General features: G+C 36.6%; 1 protein-coding gene across 1 annotated transcript; it reads left to right on the top strand.

The window, feature by feature from the left end:
• The first annotated feature begins 1,821 nt into the window (after window positions 1-1,821).
• On the top strand, window positions 1,822-15,008 carry LOC110460829. The gene is made up of 8 exons (XM_021514002.1): window positions 1,822-1,899; window positions 4,464-6,353; window positions 7,339-7,452; window positions 7,787-8,222; window positions 9,603-9,854; window positions 10,061-10,206; window positions 10,410-10,512; window positions 14,490-15,008. Exons 2-8 carry the CDS (start codon window positions 4,511-4,513, stop codon window positions 14,518-14,520), a joined length of 2,925 nt encoding a protein of 974 aa, XP_021369677.1. The 5' UTR covers window positions 1,822-1,899; window positions 4,464-4,510; the 3' UTR covers window positions 14,521-15,008.
• The last annotated feature ends 5,359 nt before the right edge of the window (window positions 15,009-20,367 follow it).

Below are 20,367 nucleotides of genomic sequence, written 5' to 3'. Positions count from 1 at the left end.
GAATGATTTTACGATTCAAAATAGGTTACATGAATGACGAAACAATATATACATATACATACATCTTATAACATATGCGGTCCTGAGCAGGGACAACCTGATCAGGAAATCAAATGTTAAATGTATCCGTTGTAATTCATCACATAAGTAAATCTAGTACTGAACATGATCAAAAGATGCATCATAATGTTTTCTAAATGTATATATACATTATATCAAGGATGATTTTTTTTTTATTATACATCTTATAGCATACACGGTCCTAAGCGGGGACATCCTGCTAAGGTTAATGCAGGGTCGGCATGTCATATTTACACAATACAAAAAATGTAGTGTTTTTGCATACGATCTGTATACAAGTGTTTCAACATAAACAACAGAGAAATGAATCAATTGCAACGTTTAATTACTTACAAAATATACAGTTTATAATACAAATGAAGGGCAACCCAACATTGGAAAGCGCCTTTTTGTTTAAAATGTATTTGCTTTAGATTACAGCCGGCCGAGAAAAATTTAAGGACCGGAATAAACAAGTTGTTTTTACATGAAACTATACCAACATTTGTGAAACAACACCGGTTTTCGGAATGAACACGGTCCGGTTTATACAGGGTTTAATACTATGATTATATAGGGAATATGCCGGGACCACAAATCAAAGCCGGTTTAGACAGGGGGCCGGATTAGACAGGGGGCCGGTTTAGACAGGTTATACTGTAAATAACTACTTAAATAATTTTCATTTGTGCTATACTTATAGACTACACGGCAAATAACCATTCTTATAAGACGGGGTTCTATTTCATCACTAGGACAATTTTAAAGACCATATACATTGCTATCTACATTGACATTATCCAGGGAGATTTATACTTATGGAAAAAATATATGTTATTTTCTGATTATTTTGTCCCTGCCCAGGACCGTGTATGCTATCAGAAGTATGTATAAAGTATTTCATCGTTGATGTAATGAATTTTCCATTTCAAAATCATTAGGAGACATCTCTTGACCGTGAACTTTGCAAACTTGATGTATTAAATAAATATATATACGGACAAAAATACCATCAGATTTCCTGATGATGATGTCCCTGCTCAGGACCTTATACACTATAATATGCAATTAAAAGATAAAATGCTATAAACATAGTTTATTTATTTTTTTATTTCCAAGTCATATAACTCAGCTCTTAGCTAGTATTATTTGATCCATTAATACCGATATAATGAGAACTTGCTCCCTGATCAGGATGTCCCTTCTCAGGACCGTATACAGTAACAGCTATAGTTATAGACTATACGGCAAATAACCATTCTTATAAGTCGGAGTTCTACGTACGTATTTCCTCTCAGGACCGTGTATCGCTGTAAGAATTATGTATAAATTATTTCGTCGTTGATGTAAAATATTTTCAATTAAAAAAAATAAGGACACCACTCTTGACCGTGAACTTTGCAAACTTGATTTATCTAATAAACAGCTACGGAAAAATTCACGATAAGATTTCCTGATCATGATGTCCATGCTTAGGACCGTACACGCTAACAGCAATAGTTATAGACTATACGGCATATATATATATAACCATTCTTATAAGTCGGAGTTCTACGTATTTCCTCAATTAATACGGCCCTTTTTTAGTTCATAAATGATTATATTTAAAACATCAACGTTATTCCCTGATCATGAGGTCCCCGCTGAGGACCGTATACACTATAAAATATATTTAAAATATATACAACTGTAAGATATCATGCTTGAAGTCCGGACGAGTTATCCTATCTTGACGGTCCTCATCAGCCCCGGTCCCAGTGAGAGACACTGCAGCTGTGTGACGCCACTCTAATAAGCTGTACTTTCTTGGTTTCACTTTATGTTGTAAACACATTACAGGTGAGCTTTAATGTACTGGTTGTCGTGTTGATAATAACTAACTTATCTGTATTATAGATGTTATACTGTAGTGTTATGCCATACTGGTTGTATTTCGACATATTTATATGGTTGACCGTCAGCAGTTTCTTGTTGGGTCTTGTTATGACTCCGCCCACCCAGCCTAAAAATTGCTGATAAAAGCAACTTTAGGTTTTATTTTGATAAATAAAGACCGTCATACCAAGAATGAGTGAGCGGAAAACGGCGGCGGAGGTAATTTTTGCATAACGAGCATTATACTTCCTACCCATGATTGCTAGAAATTCTCTCGGTAAATTCAGTTTCAAAAATACATTTGTAATTAAGTGATTAGATAGGCCACGGACTTATCTAATCTAATTCCGTGGATAGGCCTAGTGCTATATTTCAAAACACCCGTGCCAGTACGTATACATTTCGGTTCAGATTGCATCAATTAAGATGTGACATTCCTGTTAATTTGTTTTAAAATTGAGTAGAGCAGCATTGTTCTGAATAAAACTAGTTCATATATATATAGAAGGTACATTTACCCCATGCCATTAATATGCTGTGTTTCAATGTTAAATATGAATTCGATGAGTTGACCAGTTATCAAAGTTCATATTTAAAGGTGAAAATATCACTTTTGATATCTGTCACAGTGTGAAAATTATCAATTTTATCAAGTTGATAGAATTTCATGTTTCACTAGCAAAAATGTAAGAAAATGTGAATGTAATAACTACAGATTTATTACATACAATGTAACTACTCTGTTGTCAGTGTCATTATAAACACATAAATTGTATTATGAATATATAGTTCATGCATGTAAAACATTTAAGCAGTTAACACTTGCATCATGTAGCAGATTTGTAAAAAGGTTATGTATCACAACCATTAAGTGTTTATATGTGACTTTTTGATGACTAGTACGGTACATACCATGTCACCTTCATCAGACAAATGACCAGTGAAGCGTATGTACACAAAGGTGTAAACTATGTACCAGTTGGTAATATGATTTAATCAAATGTCGATTCGGATACACTATACGCGTTTGTACACTTAGTTGTTGTACATGTAAAAAATGTCTAATCAAATTATTTAAATAGAAAAACTCGATTTGGCTAAGCTTTGTTTAATACCTGGTCAAAGATTTACGAGAGTCTATAGATGAGCCCTCTCGTCCCTGTTCAGAACTGGCCGAAATCACTAACTGCCGCCGCGTATCCAGATGGCTTCTTTTATCTGCTGCTTGAACAGATTGCTCTCTCTTTCCTCTACTTCAGAGTTATTCTTGTCAATAACATGATTTTGCTATAATGCCGCCCCGAACATCTATGACCAGGTATTAGACAGAAGCTAGTTTTCGTACATGTATAACAACTAAGAGTACATACGCTTATAGTATATCTAGATTAACATTTGATTTTATATTGCCAGCTGGTACATAATTGATACCTCTGTGTACATACGCTTTGATTCATTGGTCGTCTGTCTGATGAAGATGACACCTAGAGCATGTACCATACTCACGTCAAAGACATGTCGCCCATAAACACTGGTTGTGATACACAAACTTTCCACAATTCATTAATACTAATTATTACAAACCTGAAGAAAACGTTTACAAATATCATGTAGGAGATCTGTGATTGGTTGAAGGTTTCCATTGTTTCAATTGTAACTTCCACAACCTCATGTCATCACAAACATCCAATTATAATGCATCACAAAAGAGAAAGACTAGGGTCGAAATGTCTGTATTTTGAATTTCATGTCGCCAGAGTTTTTGTTTTTGATTTGAATATTTGTAACAAAACAAAAAAGGGGGTCGCGGTTGCCAAGTGGTTAAGGCGTCTGACATTCTGCTACCACTAGCCGTCCACCACTGGGTCTCGGGTTCGATACCTTTGTGGAGCAGTCGCCAGGTACTGGCCGTGGGTCTGTAGTTTTTCTCTGGGCACACCATCTTTCCTCCACAACCAAAACCTTGTCCGTACTTAAATGATCATAGCTGTTAATAGGACATAAAAACTAAACAAAAAACAAATGATCATAAAGAATCTTGTATTCGTTTCCATTTTATGAGATTAATTAAACTTGTCGCATTTTTAGCTCACCTGTTGTCCGTACTTAAATGATCATAGCTGTTAATAGGACATAAAAACTAAACAAAAACCAAATGATCATAAAGAATCTTGTATTCGTTTCCATTTTATGAGATTAATTAAACTTGTCGCATTTTTAGCTCACCTGTTGTCCGTACTTAAATGATCATAGCTGTTAATAGGACATAAAAACTAAACAAAAACCAAATGATCATAAAGAATCTTGTATTCGTTTCCATTTTATGAGATTAATTAAACTTGTCGCATTTTTTTATTTTTTATTTATTTAATATTCATGTAAGATCCTGCATTCGTAACATAGAATAATATGCCTTTATTCAATATAATATGCTGATACTTTCAAATAATAATTAATATGTCATTGTGTTCCTATTAATATGAAAGAATGAAGTACCAAGTAATTTTGTTTTTGTTATATCTTTCTAGGTTGTTTTCTTACACAGTGAGGTTTCCATGTGAATGATAAACAGAATATGGCAGCTGAGTGGGACATTGGCGACACTAAGTCAGAGTTAGTCTCCGAGGAGTCCTTCAACGAACCACTGGCAAAACGTCCTAAACTTGAGAATGAGGAAAGCAGTGGTCAGAGGTCACAGGTCACAGCTGATGGAGATGGACATAGCCTGAAACATTCAGACACAGTGGAGTACAATCTGGAGGGGGAAATAGAGAGTAAAAATAATGAAGCTGAGGAGGTCGAAGATAGGTCAGGAGTCGTGGACAATTCTACCTTGAATGGTACACAAGAGTATAATCTTGAAGGTGAGGTAGAGGATAAAACTAATGATGTTGAGGATGTCACAGAGAGGTCAGGGGTCGTTGAGGATTATACAGTCAGTGGTACACAAGAGAACAATTTAGAGGGAGAGAACAAAACAAATAATGGCACTGATGAGGTCACAGAGAGGTCAGAGGTCGTGGAGGATTCGACCATCAGTGGTACACAAGAGTATAATTTAGAGGGAGAGACAGAGCATAAAAATGATGATGTTCAGGAGGTCACAGCAAGGTCAGAGACAGTAAATGAGACTGTTGAGGATAATGGAAATGATGACTTAATGGCTGTACCAACTCTAACTAAAATTCCATCTGTATTGCAAGATGCTGAACTCATAGCAGGAATTGTGGATGGGGTTGATGTTGACTTGATCTATAACAAACTGAAGGAAAACAGAAGTAACCCAGGTCGTGTTGACCTGGTGACGAATGAAATACTGGAGGAGGCCGGACATGCCCTAACTGCCTCTTCAACACCACAGCGGCTTGGACAGACAACATCCACCTTCATGGAGGATTTTGTGTCTGTGATTGACAAGTCAATGGCAAACATGGCCGCCTTGCCTCTATCAGCCAATGAGATTCACCAGTTGTTACTGTCTGAGGGAGATCGTGTGGACAGAGTGGACAGGGTTGTCAGTCAACTTCTGACCAAGCATTATAGTTCCCTGCTGACCACCCGTGAAGACTTTGCAGCAGACATCAAGAAGGTCATTGAAGTTATGCCAGGGGCCAACCCCAATGAAGTATATAAGTTGTTACAGGAAAGAGAAAACCAGGCCAACAGGGTAGACCTGGTGATCAGCTTTTTACAGGGTCGAACGGTGACTCGGCTGGCCAGGCTGGACACACTACCTGATGATCCTGTCCTTCAGAGGGACCCACTGTACAGAGACATGAGAATAGTGGCTAAAGTGTTGCCTGATATGAACCCAAATGAAATATATGCCTACCTGGAGGCTCACAGTCATCAAAAAAATCGCATCCAGTTGGTGATTGAGGAGCTGATGAGAATTGTGCCGACCACTAGCACTCCCAGCATTGAGAGCAGCAACACAAGCTCATTGGATGACTCGGTCCCCACAGGAAACAGGATTGCTTACAGTATTGGGGACGAGGTTGATGATCTGAAGGAAGTGTTCCCAGACTGTGACCCGACATATCTTTACGATGAGTTGGAGAAACGACAAGATGACAAGGACCGTGTGAAAAACCTTGCATGGGCCATGTTTGAAAACAAGGATTACCCAAAACACACAGAAGTAATGAAGGAGAAGGCAAAGGCCAAGGTAAGGGAACGAATTGAAAATATGACTTTTGATTTGAAGGATTTTCTGTCAAAGTTTCCAGATCCATGTGCAACATTTGAAGATAAGGACAAGCCTATGAATGAGAATTACAAACAACATGTACAGGTACAGATCAAGAATGATTTCAGGGAACTGAAGACGGGCTATCTGATGCATGTCATGATACAAAACAAATTCCACTACACTACTAGTAAAGCGGAGATACAGGAAAAGACAGAGGGCCTTCCAGGTAGGTAATATAGGTTTCTACAATGAACATTCGTATATAATCAGAAACTTTTTTTTTTACAAATTTTTGTAAAAACAATGAAATACTGTTCATGTTGCTACAGCACATCTCATATTTGCAAAGAGGTCAAAGGTCAAACACTCAGGTTTTTTTTCTTCAGATTAAAGTCTATCTATTTTACAACAGTAATGACACAAGTTCTGCCAACTTATAATGATCACTCTTGTTAGCCTGGATGGTAGCTTACAAGGGGTATTCATTTTGGAGGAAACTGGAGTAATGTCAAGTGGTTGGGCAAGTGAACTTATACATGTTCATATCTGATTGGGGAATCAAACCCTGGTTGTCTTGCTGAAAAGCGATTGCATTATCCAATGTGAATCGATTTCCCAGCAATTATTTTTTGTTTTAGAATTTTTGGATTTTTTTTCAACAACAACAAAAACGTATTGAATGTGAAACTTGCTTCAATATTGTTGATTGAGTCATGCAAAATACTATACAGAAATGTATGTATGAAGACTGCTGAGACTGCAGGTAAAAGGTCAGGTCACAAGGTCACTAGAACAATAAGTAAATTTTGTTTTCAAACATTTGGCATTCCTACCAAACATCTTCAGTCCCAGTCCCAGGCTTGGTCCCTGCACCCAACATTTTAATTGATCCCAAATATCAGTTGCCCCCTCCCCTGCTGTGTCGGTGGGGGTTGGTTTGGTAAAGTAATCTGTAGGTATGGATTTGACTCCTAATGGAGGCACTTTTGAAAAAATAACCTCTGTTGAATTGGCACCCATGTAAGTGTCTTGAAACAGTGACGTTGCATTTAGTTACCAATGTTTCAAGATCTATTTTCGCAAGGTCAAGTAAAGTTAATTTAAAAACAAAAGGATACAACATTAATTAGGTAAGGTTTCTGTACTGATGAACTATTTGTTTGGCCAAGATTGTTGTTTTTAATTTTATGTTTGGTTTTATATAATTACAGAGGGCTCTATAAAGTTCAAACGCAATCCCAGACCTGAGGAGCCGCTCCCTGCAGAACTTGACGAATTTTTCTTCAATGAAAAAATGTTTGCTGCCAATAAAAAACAAAGGCTAGGTGAGACATCTTAAAGGATGGCCCCGGCTGCCTACTTAAATCTGAAGCATCAGTTGCTCTACCTGGAGCCTCAATGTGATACAACATTAAGTATCAGATTACTGTTGTGGAAAAATCAGTGGTTCAAAAGAAAGTACTATACAATATAAATATCGAAAATGAGTCTGATGTCCTAAACAACGAGGACAAGACTTATTGTGAAGATTGAAGTATATTGTTGTTGGTTTACCTACATATGTTTAGGTACTCTTATGATCCTTCAAACTATAATTTGATATTCTCTGTACTCATATCATCGACATGGGCATCAAAGTTTTTTATTTTATGTTATTAGATCATCTAGATGAGGAAAAGAGATTCAAAGAATTAAAGAGACTGCAAGCTAAAGAAAATGAGGAACTTCTTGAATGCGGTTGTTGCTATGACAATGAATGTTTCATTGAGGATATGGCATCCTGTCAGGATGGTCATCTTTTCTGCAAGGACTGTATCAAAAGGTCATCAGAGGTCGCCATCGGAGACGGCCAGTGTGTCTTTCCTTGTTTCACAGATAACTGTGAATATCAGTTCCCACTCTCAGTGCTACAGGAAGTCATGTCCCAGAACATGTTCTCCATATTGTTGAGAAGGAAGCAGGAAGAAGAAGTGAAACAGGCAGACATACCTGACCTTATCAGCTGTCCATTCTGTAGCTTTGCCACCATCATCTCTAATCCTGATGATAAAGTGTTCAAGTGTCTTAACCCAGAGTGTCTCAGAGAATCCTGTAGGTAAATGTCTTAAAAGTGTCTTAACCCAGAGTGTCTCAAGGAATCCTGTAGGGAAGTGTCTTAAAAGTGTCTTAAACAGAGTGTCTCAAGAAATCATGTAGTTTAGTTTCTTAAAAGTGTCTTAACCCAGAGTGTCTCAAGGAATTTTGTAGGTAAGGGTCTTAAAAGTGTCTTAAACCAGAGTGTCTCAAGGAATCCTGAAGGTAAGTGTCTTAATAAATGTCTTAACCGGAAGTGTCTCAAGGAATCCTGTAGGTAAGTTTCTTAACCAAGAGTGTCTCAAGGAATCCTGTAGGTAAGTGTCTTAAAAGTGTCTTAAACAGAGTGTCTCAAGAAATCATGTAGTTTAGTTTCTTAAAAGTGTCTTAACCCAGAGTGTCTCAAGGAATTTTGTAGGTAAGTGTCTTAAAAGTGTCTTAAACCAGAGTGTCTCAAGGAATCCTGTAGGTTAGTGTCTTAAAAGTGTCTTAACCCAGAGTGTCTCAAGGAATCCTGAAGGTAAGTGTCTTAATAAATGTCTTAACAGAGTGTCTCAAGGAATCCTGTAGGTAAGTGTCTTCACCCAGAATGTCTCAAGGAATCCCGTAGGTACATTTCCTAATCAAGAGTGTCTCGAGGAATCCTGTAGGTAATTGTTTTAACCCAGAGTGTCTCAAGGAATCTACACCCAGAGTGTCTCAAGGAATCCTGTAGGTAACTTTCTTAAAAGTGTCTAAACCCTGAGTGTCTCAAGGAATCCTGCAGGTAAGTTTAATAAAAGTGTCTTAACCCAAAGTGTCTCAAGGAATCCTGAAGGTAAGTGTCTTAAAAGTGTCTAAACCCAGAGTGTCTCAAGGAATCCTGTAGGTAAGTTAGAAAAAGTGTCTTAACCCAGAGTGTCTCAAGGAATCCTGAAGGTAAGTGTCTTAAAAATGTCTTAACCCAGAGTGTCTCAAGGAATCCTGTAGGTAATTTTAATAAAAGTGTCTTAACCCAGAGTGTCTCAAGGAATCCTAGAGGTAAGTGTCTTATAAAGTGTCTTAACCCAGAGTGTCTCAAAGAATCCTGTAGTTAAGTGTCTTAAAAGTGTCTTAACCCAGAGTGTCTCAAGGAATCCTGTAGGTAAGTGCCTTTAAAGTGTCCTAACCATAAAAAGTCTCCACGATATGTGTATGTATATGTCTTAAGCTGAGAATGTCTTAAGGATTTCTTAATGTAATTGCTTCCCTTGCATTTTAATCCAGAACATCTCCAGTATTCTTGTATATGTGTCTCACTAGTGTATAATATAATGTATAACCTAGATGTAAGTTAAGTAATAAATCACATGTGCATTGCATTGAAGGTTCATTTTATTGAAAATAATGTCACAAAGTTTAACTACATATTTGCCTGTTTCAGACTCTGTAAGGAGCCTAATCATGTACCCCTTGCTTGTAACGAAATAGAGAGACAAGGAGAAAGGAATATGAGGACGTATATAGAGCTGTGTGTGTCAGAAGCCATGCTTCATAAGTGCCACAACTGTCAGAAGAGGTTCTTTAAAGAGTACGGCTGTAATAAGATGACCTGTACATGTGGCGCCTCCCAGTGTTACTTATGCCGAAAACCTGTTGAGGATTATGACCACTTTGATGATGACGATGAAGAGATGTATGTGAATATTTGATCAAATTTGACATGACTATTTGCTGATATAGATGAATTAAATCACTTTCTAGAATACATTTAGGTTTAATGGAAAAGTTTGAACAACAAATTCTAGAGTCCATGTTTTTTTTACGGTTTATATGATTTGGTTTACAGTTATAGAATATACAAATATACATGTCATTTAGTTTTGACTCTATGCATTTAAGGTGCAGCCTGTATTCCAATCCACGTGATCTCCACATCGAAGAGATGAGAAAAGCTGTTATGGATGGTCTTACGAAATACAAAGAGGAGCACCCAGAGGCTGTCGACATTACCCTCAAATATGATGCTGCAAAACACATAGAAGAATGTAAGTTCATTTCGTAAAGACGTAGTTGTCTGTCTAATGTTTCTCCTACACCTGTGATATCTGAAATCTTTTTTTAAACAAGGACATAGTACAATAAATGTTTAGCAAAAAAGATAAAAAAGATAAAATAATGAGAAAGCCAATACCTTATACATGTACATCAATGTGTGGGATCGTTATTGTTAAATTACTTTTGGTTTCAGTGGCCTCAGAGTTTAAGGAAGATGAGGACTATGATCCGGACGGAGATGACAGCGGAGGAGATGACAATAATGGATCTAATCCGGAATTAAGTTCAGACAATGAGTGAGTATCAGTCCGTATTAATAACAAAACTATCAGTGGGGTTGGTAGGTTAATTAAGACTGTACAGTTTTAGAAAGAGGCAACTCTGTGGGACTATGAGTGTTAAGGATTTACTTCCTTTCTCTCTGACTATAAGTGAGTTTAGATAAGTTATTTTAGAGTGTGTGGGTCTTTACTTTGTGTTAAATTATGTTTGAATATGTGGCTTTACTTTCTGTAAGACTATGGGAGTATGTGACTTTACTCTCTGTTAGACTATGGGAGTATTTGAGTAGGTTAATTAAGACTGTACAGTTTTAGAGATAGGCAACTCTGTGGGACTATTAGTGTTAATGATTTACTTCCTTTCTCTCTGACTATAAGTGAGTTTAGATAAGTTATTTTAGAGTGTGTGGGTCTTTCCTTTGTGTTAAATTATGTTTGAATATGTGGCTTTACTTTCTGTAAGACTATGGGAGTATGTGACTTTCCTCTCTGTTAGACTATGGGAGTACGTGACTTTAATTTCTGTTAGATTATGAGAGTATGTGACTTTACTTTCTGTTTGACTATGGGAGTATGTGATTTTACTTTCTGTTAGACTATGGGAGTATATGACTTTACTTTCTGCTAGGCTATGGGAGTATGTGACATACCTTACTTGTTAGACTATGGGAGTATGTGACATTCCTTACTGTTAGACTAGGGGAGTATGTGACATTCCTTACTGTTAGACTAGGGGAGTATGTGACATTCCTTACTGTTAGACTAGGGGAGTATGTGACATTCCTTACTGTATGTGACTTTATTGCTGTTTGGCGATGGGAGTATGTGACAATCCTTACTTGTTAGACTATGGGAGTATGTTGCTTTACTTTCTGTTAGACTATCGGAGAATGTGACTTTACTTTCTGTTAAACTATACTATGGGAGTATGTAACTTTACCTTCCGTTAGACGTCGTGAGTATGTGACTCTATGGCTGTTTGGCTATGGGAGTATGTGACATACCTTACTTGTTAGACTATGGGAGTATGTGACATTCCTTACTGTTAGACTAGGGGAGTATGTGACTTTACTTTCCGTTAGACGTCATGAGTATGTTACTTTATTGCTGTTTGGCTATGGGAGTATGTGACATTCCTTACTGTTAGACTAGGGGAGTATGTGACATTCCTTACTGTTAGACTAGGGGAGTATGTGACATTCCTTACTGTATGTGACTTTATTGCTGTTTGGCTATGGGAGTATGTGAAAATCCTTACTTGTTAGACTATGGGAGTACGTGTCTTTACTTGCTGTTTGACTATGGGAGTATATGACTTTACTTTCTGCTAGGCTATGGGAGTATGTGACATACCTTACTTGTTAGACTATGGGAGTATGTAACTTTACCTTCCGTTAGACGTCGTGAGTATGTGACTCTATGGCTGTTTGGCTATGGGAGTATGTGAAAATCCTTACTTGTTAGACTATGGGAGTATGTTGCTTTACTTTCTGTTAGACTATGGGCGTATGTGACTTTACTTTCTGTGGGAGTATGTGACTTTACTTGCTGTTAGACTATGGGAGTATGTGACATTACTTTCTGTTAGACTATGGGAGTATTTGAGTTTACTTTCTGTTAGACTATGGGGGTATGTGACTTTACTTTCTGTTAAACTATACTATGGGAGTATGTAACTTTACCTTCCGTTAGACGTCGTGAGTATGTGACTCTATGGCTGTTTGGCTATGGGAGTATGTGAAAATCCTTACTTGTTAGACTATGGGAGTATGTTGCTTTACTTTCTGTTAGACTATCGGAGTATGTGACTTTACTTTCCGTTAGACTATGGGAGTATGTGACATTACTTTCTGTTAGACTATGGGCGTATGTGACTTTACTTTCTGTTAGCCTATGGGAGTATGTGACTTTACTTGCTGTTAGACTATGGGAGTATGTGACATTACTTTCTGTTAGACTATGGAAGAATGTCACTTTACTTTCTGTTAGATTATGGGTGTATGTGGTTTTACATTCTGTTTGACTATGGGAGTATGTGATTTTACTTTCTGTTAGACTATGGGCGTATGTGACTTTACTTTCTGTGGGAGTATGTGACTTTACTTGCTGTTAGACTATGGGAGTATGTGACATTCCTTACTTTACTTTCTGTTAGACTATGAGAGTACGTGACTTAACTCTCTGTTAGACTATGGGAGTATATGACTTAACTTTCTGTTAGACTATGGGAGTATTTGAGTTTACTTTCTGTTAGACTATGGGAGTACGTGACTTTACTTTCTGTTAGACATCGTGAGTATGTGGTTTAACTTTCTGTTTGACTATGGGAGTACGTGACTTTACTTTCTGTTAGACATCGTGAGTATGTGGTTTAACTTTCTGTTTGACTATGGGAGTATGTAACTTTACTTTCCGTTAGACGTCATGAGTATGTTACTTTATTGCTGTTTGGCTATGGGAGTATGTGACATTCCTTACTTGTTAGACTATGGGAGTACGTAACTTTACTTTCCGTTAGACGTCGTGAGTATGTGACGTTATTGCTGTTTGGCTATGGGAGTATGCGACATTCCTTACTTGTTAGACTATGGGAGTATGTGACTTTACTTTCTGTTAGACTATGGGAGTATGTTGCTTTACTTTCTGTTAGACTATCGGAGTATGTGACTTTACTTTCTGTTAGACTATGGGAGTATATGACTTAACTTTCTGTTAGACTATGGGAGTATTTGAGTTTACTTTCTGTTAGACTATGGGAGTATGTGACTTTACTTTCTGTTAGATTGAGAGTATGTGACTTTACTTTCTGTTTGACTATGGGAGTACGTGACTTTAATTTCTGTTAGATTATGAGAGTATGTGACTTTACTTTCTGTTAGACTATGGGAGTATGTGACATTACTTTCTGTTAGACTATGGGAGGTTGTGACTTAATTCTCTGTTAGACTATGGAAGTATGTGACATTCCTTACTTGTTAGACTATGGGAGTATGTGACTTTACTTTCCGTTAGACGTCGTGAGTGTGTGACTTTACTTTCTGTTAGACTATGGGAGTATGTGACTTTACTTTCTGTTAAACTATGGGAGTACGTGGCTTTACTTTCCGTTAGACTATGGGAGTATGTGACATTCCTTACTGTTAGACTATGGGAGTATGTGACTTTACTTTCTGTTAGACTATGGGAGTATGTGACATTCCTTACTGTTAGACTAGGGGAGTATGTGACTTTACTTTCTGTTAGACTATGGGAGTATGTGACTTTACTTTCTGTTAGACTATGGGAGTATGTCACTTTACTTTCTGTTAGACTATGGGGGTATGTCACTTTACTTTCTGTTAGATTATGGGTGTATGTGGTTTTACTTTCTGTAACACTATGGGAGTATGCGACTTTACTTCTTGTTAGACGCCGTGAGTGTGTGGTTTTACTTTCAGTTAGACTTTACGTTGTTTTATTCTCTGTCAGATAAATAAGATTATTATTAAAAAAAACCACTTTTTGATAACAACATACTATATACTCTTTTTACTAGATACTTTTGTCTTACTATATACTTTATTTTGTAACATATTTTGTATGTTGGTGAGCTTAATGTGAGTATGTGGTTTTTATTCTCTGTCAGAAAGACAATTATGTCCAAGTGTATGTGGGTCACTGTTACTCAGTTACCGGAGGAGTAAACCTATGACTGTCGGTAGGGATCTCGATTACTTAGATTACCGGAAATGATTTAAGCTTCGATTGTCTGTGTGTGAGTCCGTTACTATGGTTACTGTTTAGGAGTAAAGCATATGATTGTGTACATGTTTAATTTACTGGGTAGAAATAATAGTGTGATGGTCTCTAGTCAGTTTACTGGCTATGAGTAGCTAAAGGCTATGATTGTGTAATGAAAGTGTCATATTTTACATCAATTAATGAACATGAATTAGTTTTTTGATAATAAAAACAAGACTATGTCTCTTATGTTCCAAACGTTCTCTTTTCAGTGAGAATTGGAGGGACGATGAGGATATGTGACGGATGTTCAGCATGCCAGTCGCAATTCTGAAAGTTAAAACTGTTTAAAGTGAAATTCACTAATACGTTGTATTTAGAATCTTAGTTGTGATACATGATGTGCCATATCAAAATCAGTGTGGTTCTGATGAAACTGTGATATCCTTGAGGCTGATACTGGAATCGTTCTCTCCTATATGTATGTGTGGATTTGCTCAGAAAGTACACTGGAACCTTAACCTTGTTAGGCCGGACGCTAGGACAATGCCAGCAATGAAATACTGTATACACATGTAGCTAATAAATAAGAAGTAACTGTAGAAAGTTTGTTGATTCCATAAACAACTTAATGTAACCAAGCAAAACACGCTCTTTACAATAACTGATCCCAAAAATAGGACGTACAATGTTCATGACGATGAATGGTAATGTAGGTGTATTGTTCTTTATCATATACCTGTTGAATCTTGTTATAGTAATACAAGCAAATTTTCAGACCATGAAATACAACGTTCTGTATTGCACATGTGCAATACGGAATGTTGTATTTTCCTACTAGCCGGAACTACTTTTTATGGCGAACTGAAAAGTTCCCGGTATTTGCAAAAAATATCAAAGTTTATAAAATCTTTGTATCGATCTTTACCGAATATGGAAGGTATGTGATAAAAGCAAGACCACACACTTGTGTTTTTCTAACGAATCAGAAAGCACTCATTTATTGCGCGGACGTATATATTCACTCGTGCACTCCGCGCACTCGTGAATATATTGGTCCGCGCAATAAATGATTGCTTTCTGATTCGTTAGAAAAACACAAGTGTGTGGTCTTGCATATTTATTGTTTACAATAATTGGGCCCAGATATAGGATGTATAAGGTACAATGTGGTGAATTGTAATACTGTGATGTACGGTTTACAATAATTGGGCCCAGATATAGGATGTACATGGTCCAGTGCGATGAATGGTAATACAGGTGTATTGTTCATGTGTTGTATTGTTTGATTAAAATAATTTAGCGCATATATAGGATGTACAAGGTACGATGTTATAATTGGTAATCTTGCGTTGTATTGTTTACAATAATTGCCCCCAGATATAGGATATATAAGGTAGAATGTGGTGAAAGGTAATAATGTGTTGTATTGTTTAAAATAATTGGGCCCAGATAAAGGATGAACAGGGTCCATCTTGATGAAGAGGCTGCAAAAGCACTTATGGAATTGAGTCACAAGTAGTCAGACCTTCCTATCAATATGTATCATTGCAACACAGTCTTGCATGTTCATCAGCGTTTATTGATGCTGTATGACTTTATTGTGAGTATGATGGTTGTATAAACATGTACAGACCACATTTAGGTTTATATGTGAACACTTACATAAATTGTACAATACCATATAACCTTTAAATTTCTGCAGAATTTCTATTTGTAAATTTATATAATTTCATTTTGTATTGAGAACTATCTATTTATTTGATAATAGACACAGTGAAAGGAGAGTATCTCTGTGTTACAGTCTTTGCTTTGTAAATATTCCAGGGAAAGAGTTTTTGTTGAATGTGTATTTATTTATAGAGATTCAGGTAGCCTAAGTATCTGTTCATCTGATGTATTTATGTGTATGTGTGTGTTATAGGGAGTAAATATCCTATATGTATTGTCCACAATGACTGACTCCCTTCACATACAGTAATTGGCTAATTAATTAGTTATATAGTCTGTTTCTACTGGACATCTGCAAACATGTAGATTATCATAAAAAAGAAAGCTAAAAATGATGCATTTTAGAGTCAAGAATCAAAACCATTTTCCGAGGTAAGGAAACAGTTCATCCAGTTGATCCCATCATCATGGAATTTTTAATTTTGGAAATAGTTATGACTGTTATCTGTAAAGGCATGAAACAGCAGGCAACATTCAAACTATTGACTTGGAAATCTTATTTGTTGCTCGCAGCTAACAGCCAATCAGTTAGCTATTGACAGGGCGTTACTTTTAACTATTGACCGGTTTGCTGTGCTTTCCTCGTAAAACTTTCTGGGAAAGAGTTTGTTGTTGAATATACAGAAGTTCATGTAGCAAAACCGTAGCTGTGACGTTATTGGTTTATACATTACTCGCATGCATATTTATGGTCATTAGAGTTTTTAGGTGTGTTGCGACCTGGGGCATCTATGTGAATTATTAAGCAGTAGAAGGGCCCATACAAAACTATGGCCATTTAGGGCCAGGATAATCATTTGATAAGGGGCTACCATTTGTCCGATGAGTCCTAGAAGGACCAAACAGCTGCATGATGCAATGTTATTCATATTTTGGAATACTGTATCAGTGTTCAATTATCAACTGTGCAGTAACCTGTGTGAGTGTAATCTGTATATGGCTGTTCGATATTGGTTTGCTAGGAGTTCCATGCATTTTTTTTGGCTGCTCTGTCACCATTTTCATTATCTTTTATTCCGACATTCAATTCCCGCAAAACATTGTTGCATTTCATATGCGGATAGATATATTTGTAAAAGAGTGTTTTTGGAATCACGTAACTGCAACCTTTGGAGGACCAATAGAGAATTTGCAGATAAAGAGAATTTTTACAAGAGTGTTTTGGTGGGTCTCGTAATTGTAAACTTTTTAATTTTGGAGTACAAATAGAGTTTAAACAGATGATTGCATTTTTCAACGCGGTGCTGATCGATATTGTTGAGGGTCAAACCGATGGCACATGCTTTCGTGAAGAACATAGGACCGAGGAATTTTTTGTTGGAGGTATTTGCTGAGTTGATCGTTCTACTTTGGTAGTAACCCTGGCGATTGATGTCCGTACCTTAACGGTTTGTTATACTGTAAAAGGCAGCAGAAAAGTCTATGTACATTTTGTAGCGACTTGAACCATTGGTTTTATGTCTTGAGTGTTGTTCGTTTTGACTTTAATCATGTACACATGCATTTTTTACAAAGGCGAAATAAATATTAATGTATCATAAAATCAAAACAAAGGTTTTTGTGCCATTCTGTAGCCATTGTAAACATTAAAACAAGTATTAATAAAAACGATGATATACTTGTACCCTACCACGTCCAGATTGGCTGTGAATTGACACTACTTTTATATTAACATTTTTGCCAGAAGTGTGATATTCATCCAAATATGTCTTATTTCTATTGATAACATGGTTTTTGCATGTGCATTTACCACCTAACAAGGAAATAGCAACATGTCTCAATATTTCATCACGGTAACGAATCCCTAGTCAAATTTCAACAAGCCTGGAGTAGTAACCCCCGCGAACACCATACCAAAACATTACGCAAACGCCACCTAAATGGACATGTTTGCGGAAGCAACAGTCCTTGAAACGTTCTAGACGTCACCCACTCTTTGCAAAGCAATACTCAGATAAAATAGATATGTGAATCCATAGATTTCCTAACCGTCGGTGTACCAGAGCCTAATGAAGGCATTTCAACTGACCAACTTGAACATTCCAAGGATTTTCACTCTCTGTCCTATTCCGACAGCCTCAGCCTCAGCTTAAGATTAGTTTTGTAACCAAACCAATGTGATTTATCTACCAACTAAATTCTCATTTTCAAGAGGGCTACAGATTTTCTACAGGGAGACATACGAATGTTTTCTTTTTGAGTATATGTACATTCTGTTAAGTATGGAGTCGGAATCTTCCCATTTCTCGGATATTACTCTACTTCATTGGGTATGTTTACAATCTACATGTATGTTTGCAGTGTTTCAGTATCATTTAATATATATTGTTTTTTCATTAATAACAGTTAAAAGGATTTTTATTCTTGTTTACAATAGTATGTTAAATGTTAAAAAATGTATAGTCCTAACACTCAGAAGTAAATAATGTCAAACCCACTTTCAATACGACATATCTAAAACAATAAGCACCGGATGGTGAGGAAGTGCTACTACGTGACCATCTGACAACTGACCTATAGAGTACCAAAAGGGTTTTCGACAAGTGTACTCCACGTGCTGTAAATGAATTACTCTATCATACATTTTGAAATGAAGATTTTGTAAGTTGGTCTCTCTAGCTGATCCCCGGGGTAATTCATTAAATGATATGTTTGTTATGGTTGGTAGCGGTTCTTTCTATTTCAATCGACTTGGCTAACTATTCACTGATTAAATCCGGAATAAATTGACAAATTGTACAAGCATTTTGTAACCTCAACATGAGCAGATACATACGAGCTTAATTTACAAAATCTGGCCTTTAATGGTCATCACTGTTAATAGGACGTAAAACACAAACAAATCAATTTAAAATTTTTGATGTCTACGTTAACCATATGATTTCGAATAAGATTTTCTAGTTTTTAGTCATGTCTGTCAGTACACCGTGCATATTCTATAAACTTTGAATAAAGGTACAAACTATATTCTATGGAATTTTTCGAACAAAACCATTGATAGCAAACACATAATCGATGTGATCTGTCTACAACGTATAACTTTATCTGTAATATTTTCGTTGCTGTATAAATTGCCGTATAGATTTACAATGATTTTTTTTTTTGCATTTTATCTTCCTTTGCCCATTTTCTAGTATGTTCTCGACAAAATCCATAAGGATAAGGAAATTTAATGGTGCTTTTCGATATTTTGGACATTTTGATAATGGTTAAGTCGGCTATAATGGCCTGACAGAACGACATGGTGGGATATTGTTACTAACCCATCTAACACAAGTTGCTGCAGTGTCGGGTTATAGCACACTTAAGATCCAATTAGTTGGAATCGATGGCTTGTATATTCTGATATATGAAACAAGATGTAAGTAATATTGATTGCCTCTTGTTTCCTTTTATCAATATGTCGAACTTCGGCCTATTGCTATGTATACTAGACGGCTAGTAAAATCAATATATCTGATATGGTGTTTTTTTTTATCAGAACCAACGGACAAGAACTCATCCAACATTTGTCTGTTTGTTCCAATCAGCTTTCGAGTGATATATTGTGCAACATGAATGCGTATATCACGTTTTTATCTCTGTGTCATCCCATTTACATTAGGTCTTGAAATATAAAGTTTCATTTTTCATCATTATAACATTACGGAGCTGTAATGACTATAATCAAGTATATACTATGCTTACGTCGACTACGACACTGAGTACCACCTGAACTGATCCAAGAATGATACATTTCCTGGTCTATACGGACCATCATAAAAAGTATCCAACGATTTGGATGATTGTTGATAAATGTATAGCTCTGCATTCTAATTACAATAACTTAATCGCTGACTAATGATCACTGATGGGCGTACTGGTAGATTGTTCCTATCACTGAGGGGGCACTTAATCTCATTGACAACGTTACATGTTTTACAGTCCAACTCGTGGTAATATGGTTGGAATAAGTGTCTTTGTAAATGTATTTGAGACTCATTATTATGAAGGAATTGGGGACAGAAACATTCTATTCGGGGATGCAGAATTTAGATCAGAAGCGAAGCTTTGCCGATGTCTTGATCTTAAAACACCCGATTGTATGCATTCTCTATACCCTATGCCTACGTAATGTTTGACTCCTTTTCTCTCACATTAATCCGGGAATAACGTAAAAGTCGACAAAGAGGTTGCAAATGCAACGATTAATATAGTTAATTCTCCAGGTACCATACAAGTTAACAAATAGCATGTTGGAAGAACAGGAAATAAGTGTGATAAATCGAAGGTATACTGAAACGTTAAAGAGTTTAGGATAATTGTTTATTTCCGTGAGGTGACATTAGTTGCCGACTCTTTAGGCGGGAGTTATTTCTCCATTGGCAAAATGCTTATCAAATGACATTTGAAATACAACGTTCTGTGTTGCTCCGCGCA

The sequence above is a fragment of the Mizuhopecten yessoensis genome, unplaced genomic scaffold, assembly GCF_002113885.1.
Source record: "Mizuhopecten yessoensis strain PY_sf001 unplaced genomic scaffold, ASM211388v2 scaffold10485, whole genome shotgun sequence".
Taxonomy (NCBI): Eukaryota; Metazoa; Mollusca; class Bivalvia; order Pectinida; family Pectinidae; genus Mizuhopecten; species Mizuhopecten yessoensis.
Note: the sequence above shows the minus strand (reverse complement) of the source record. Positions and strands in the feature narration are given on the sequence as shown.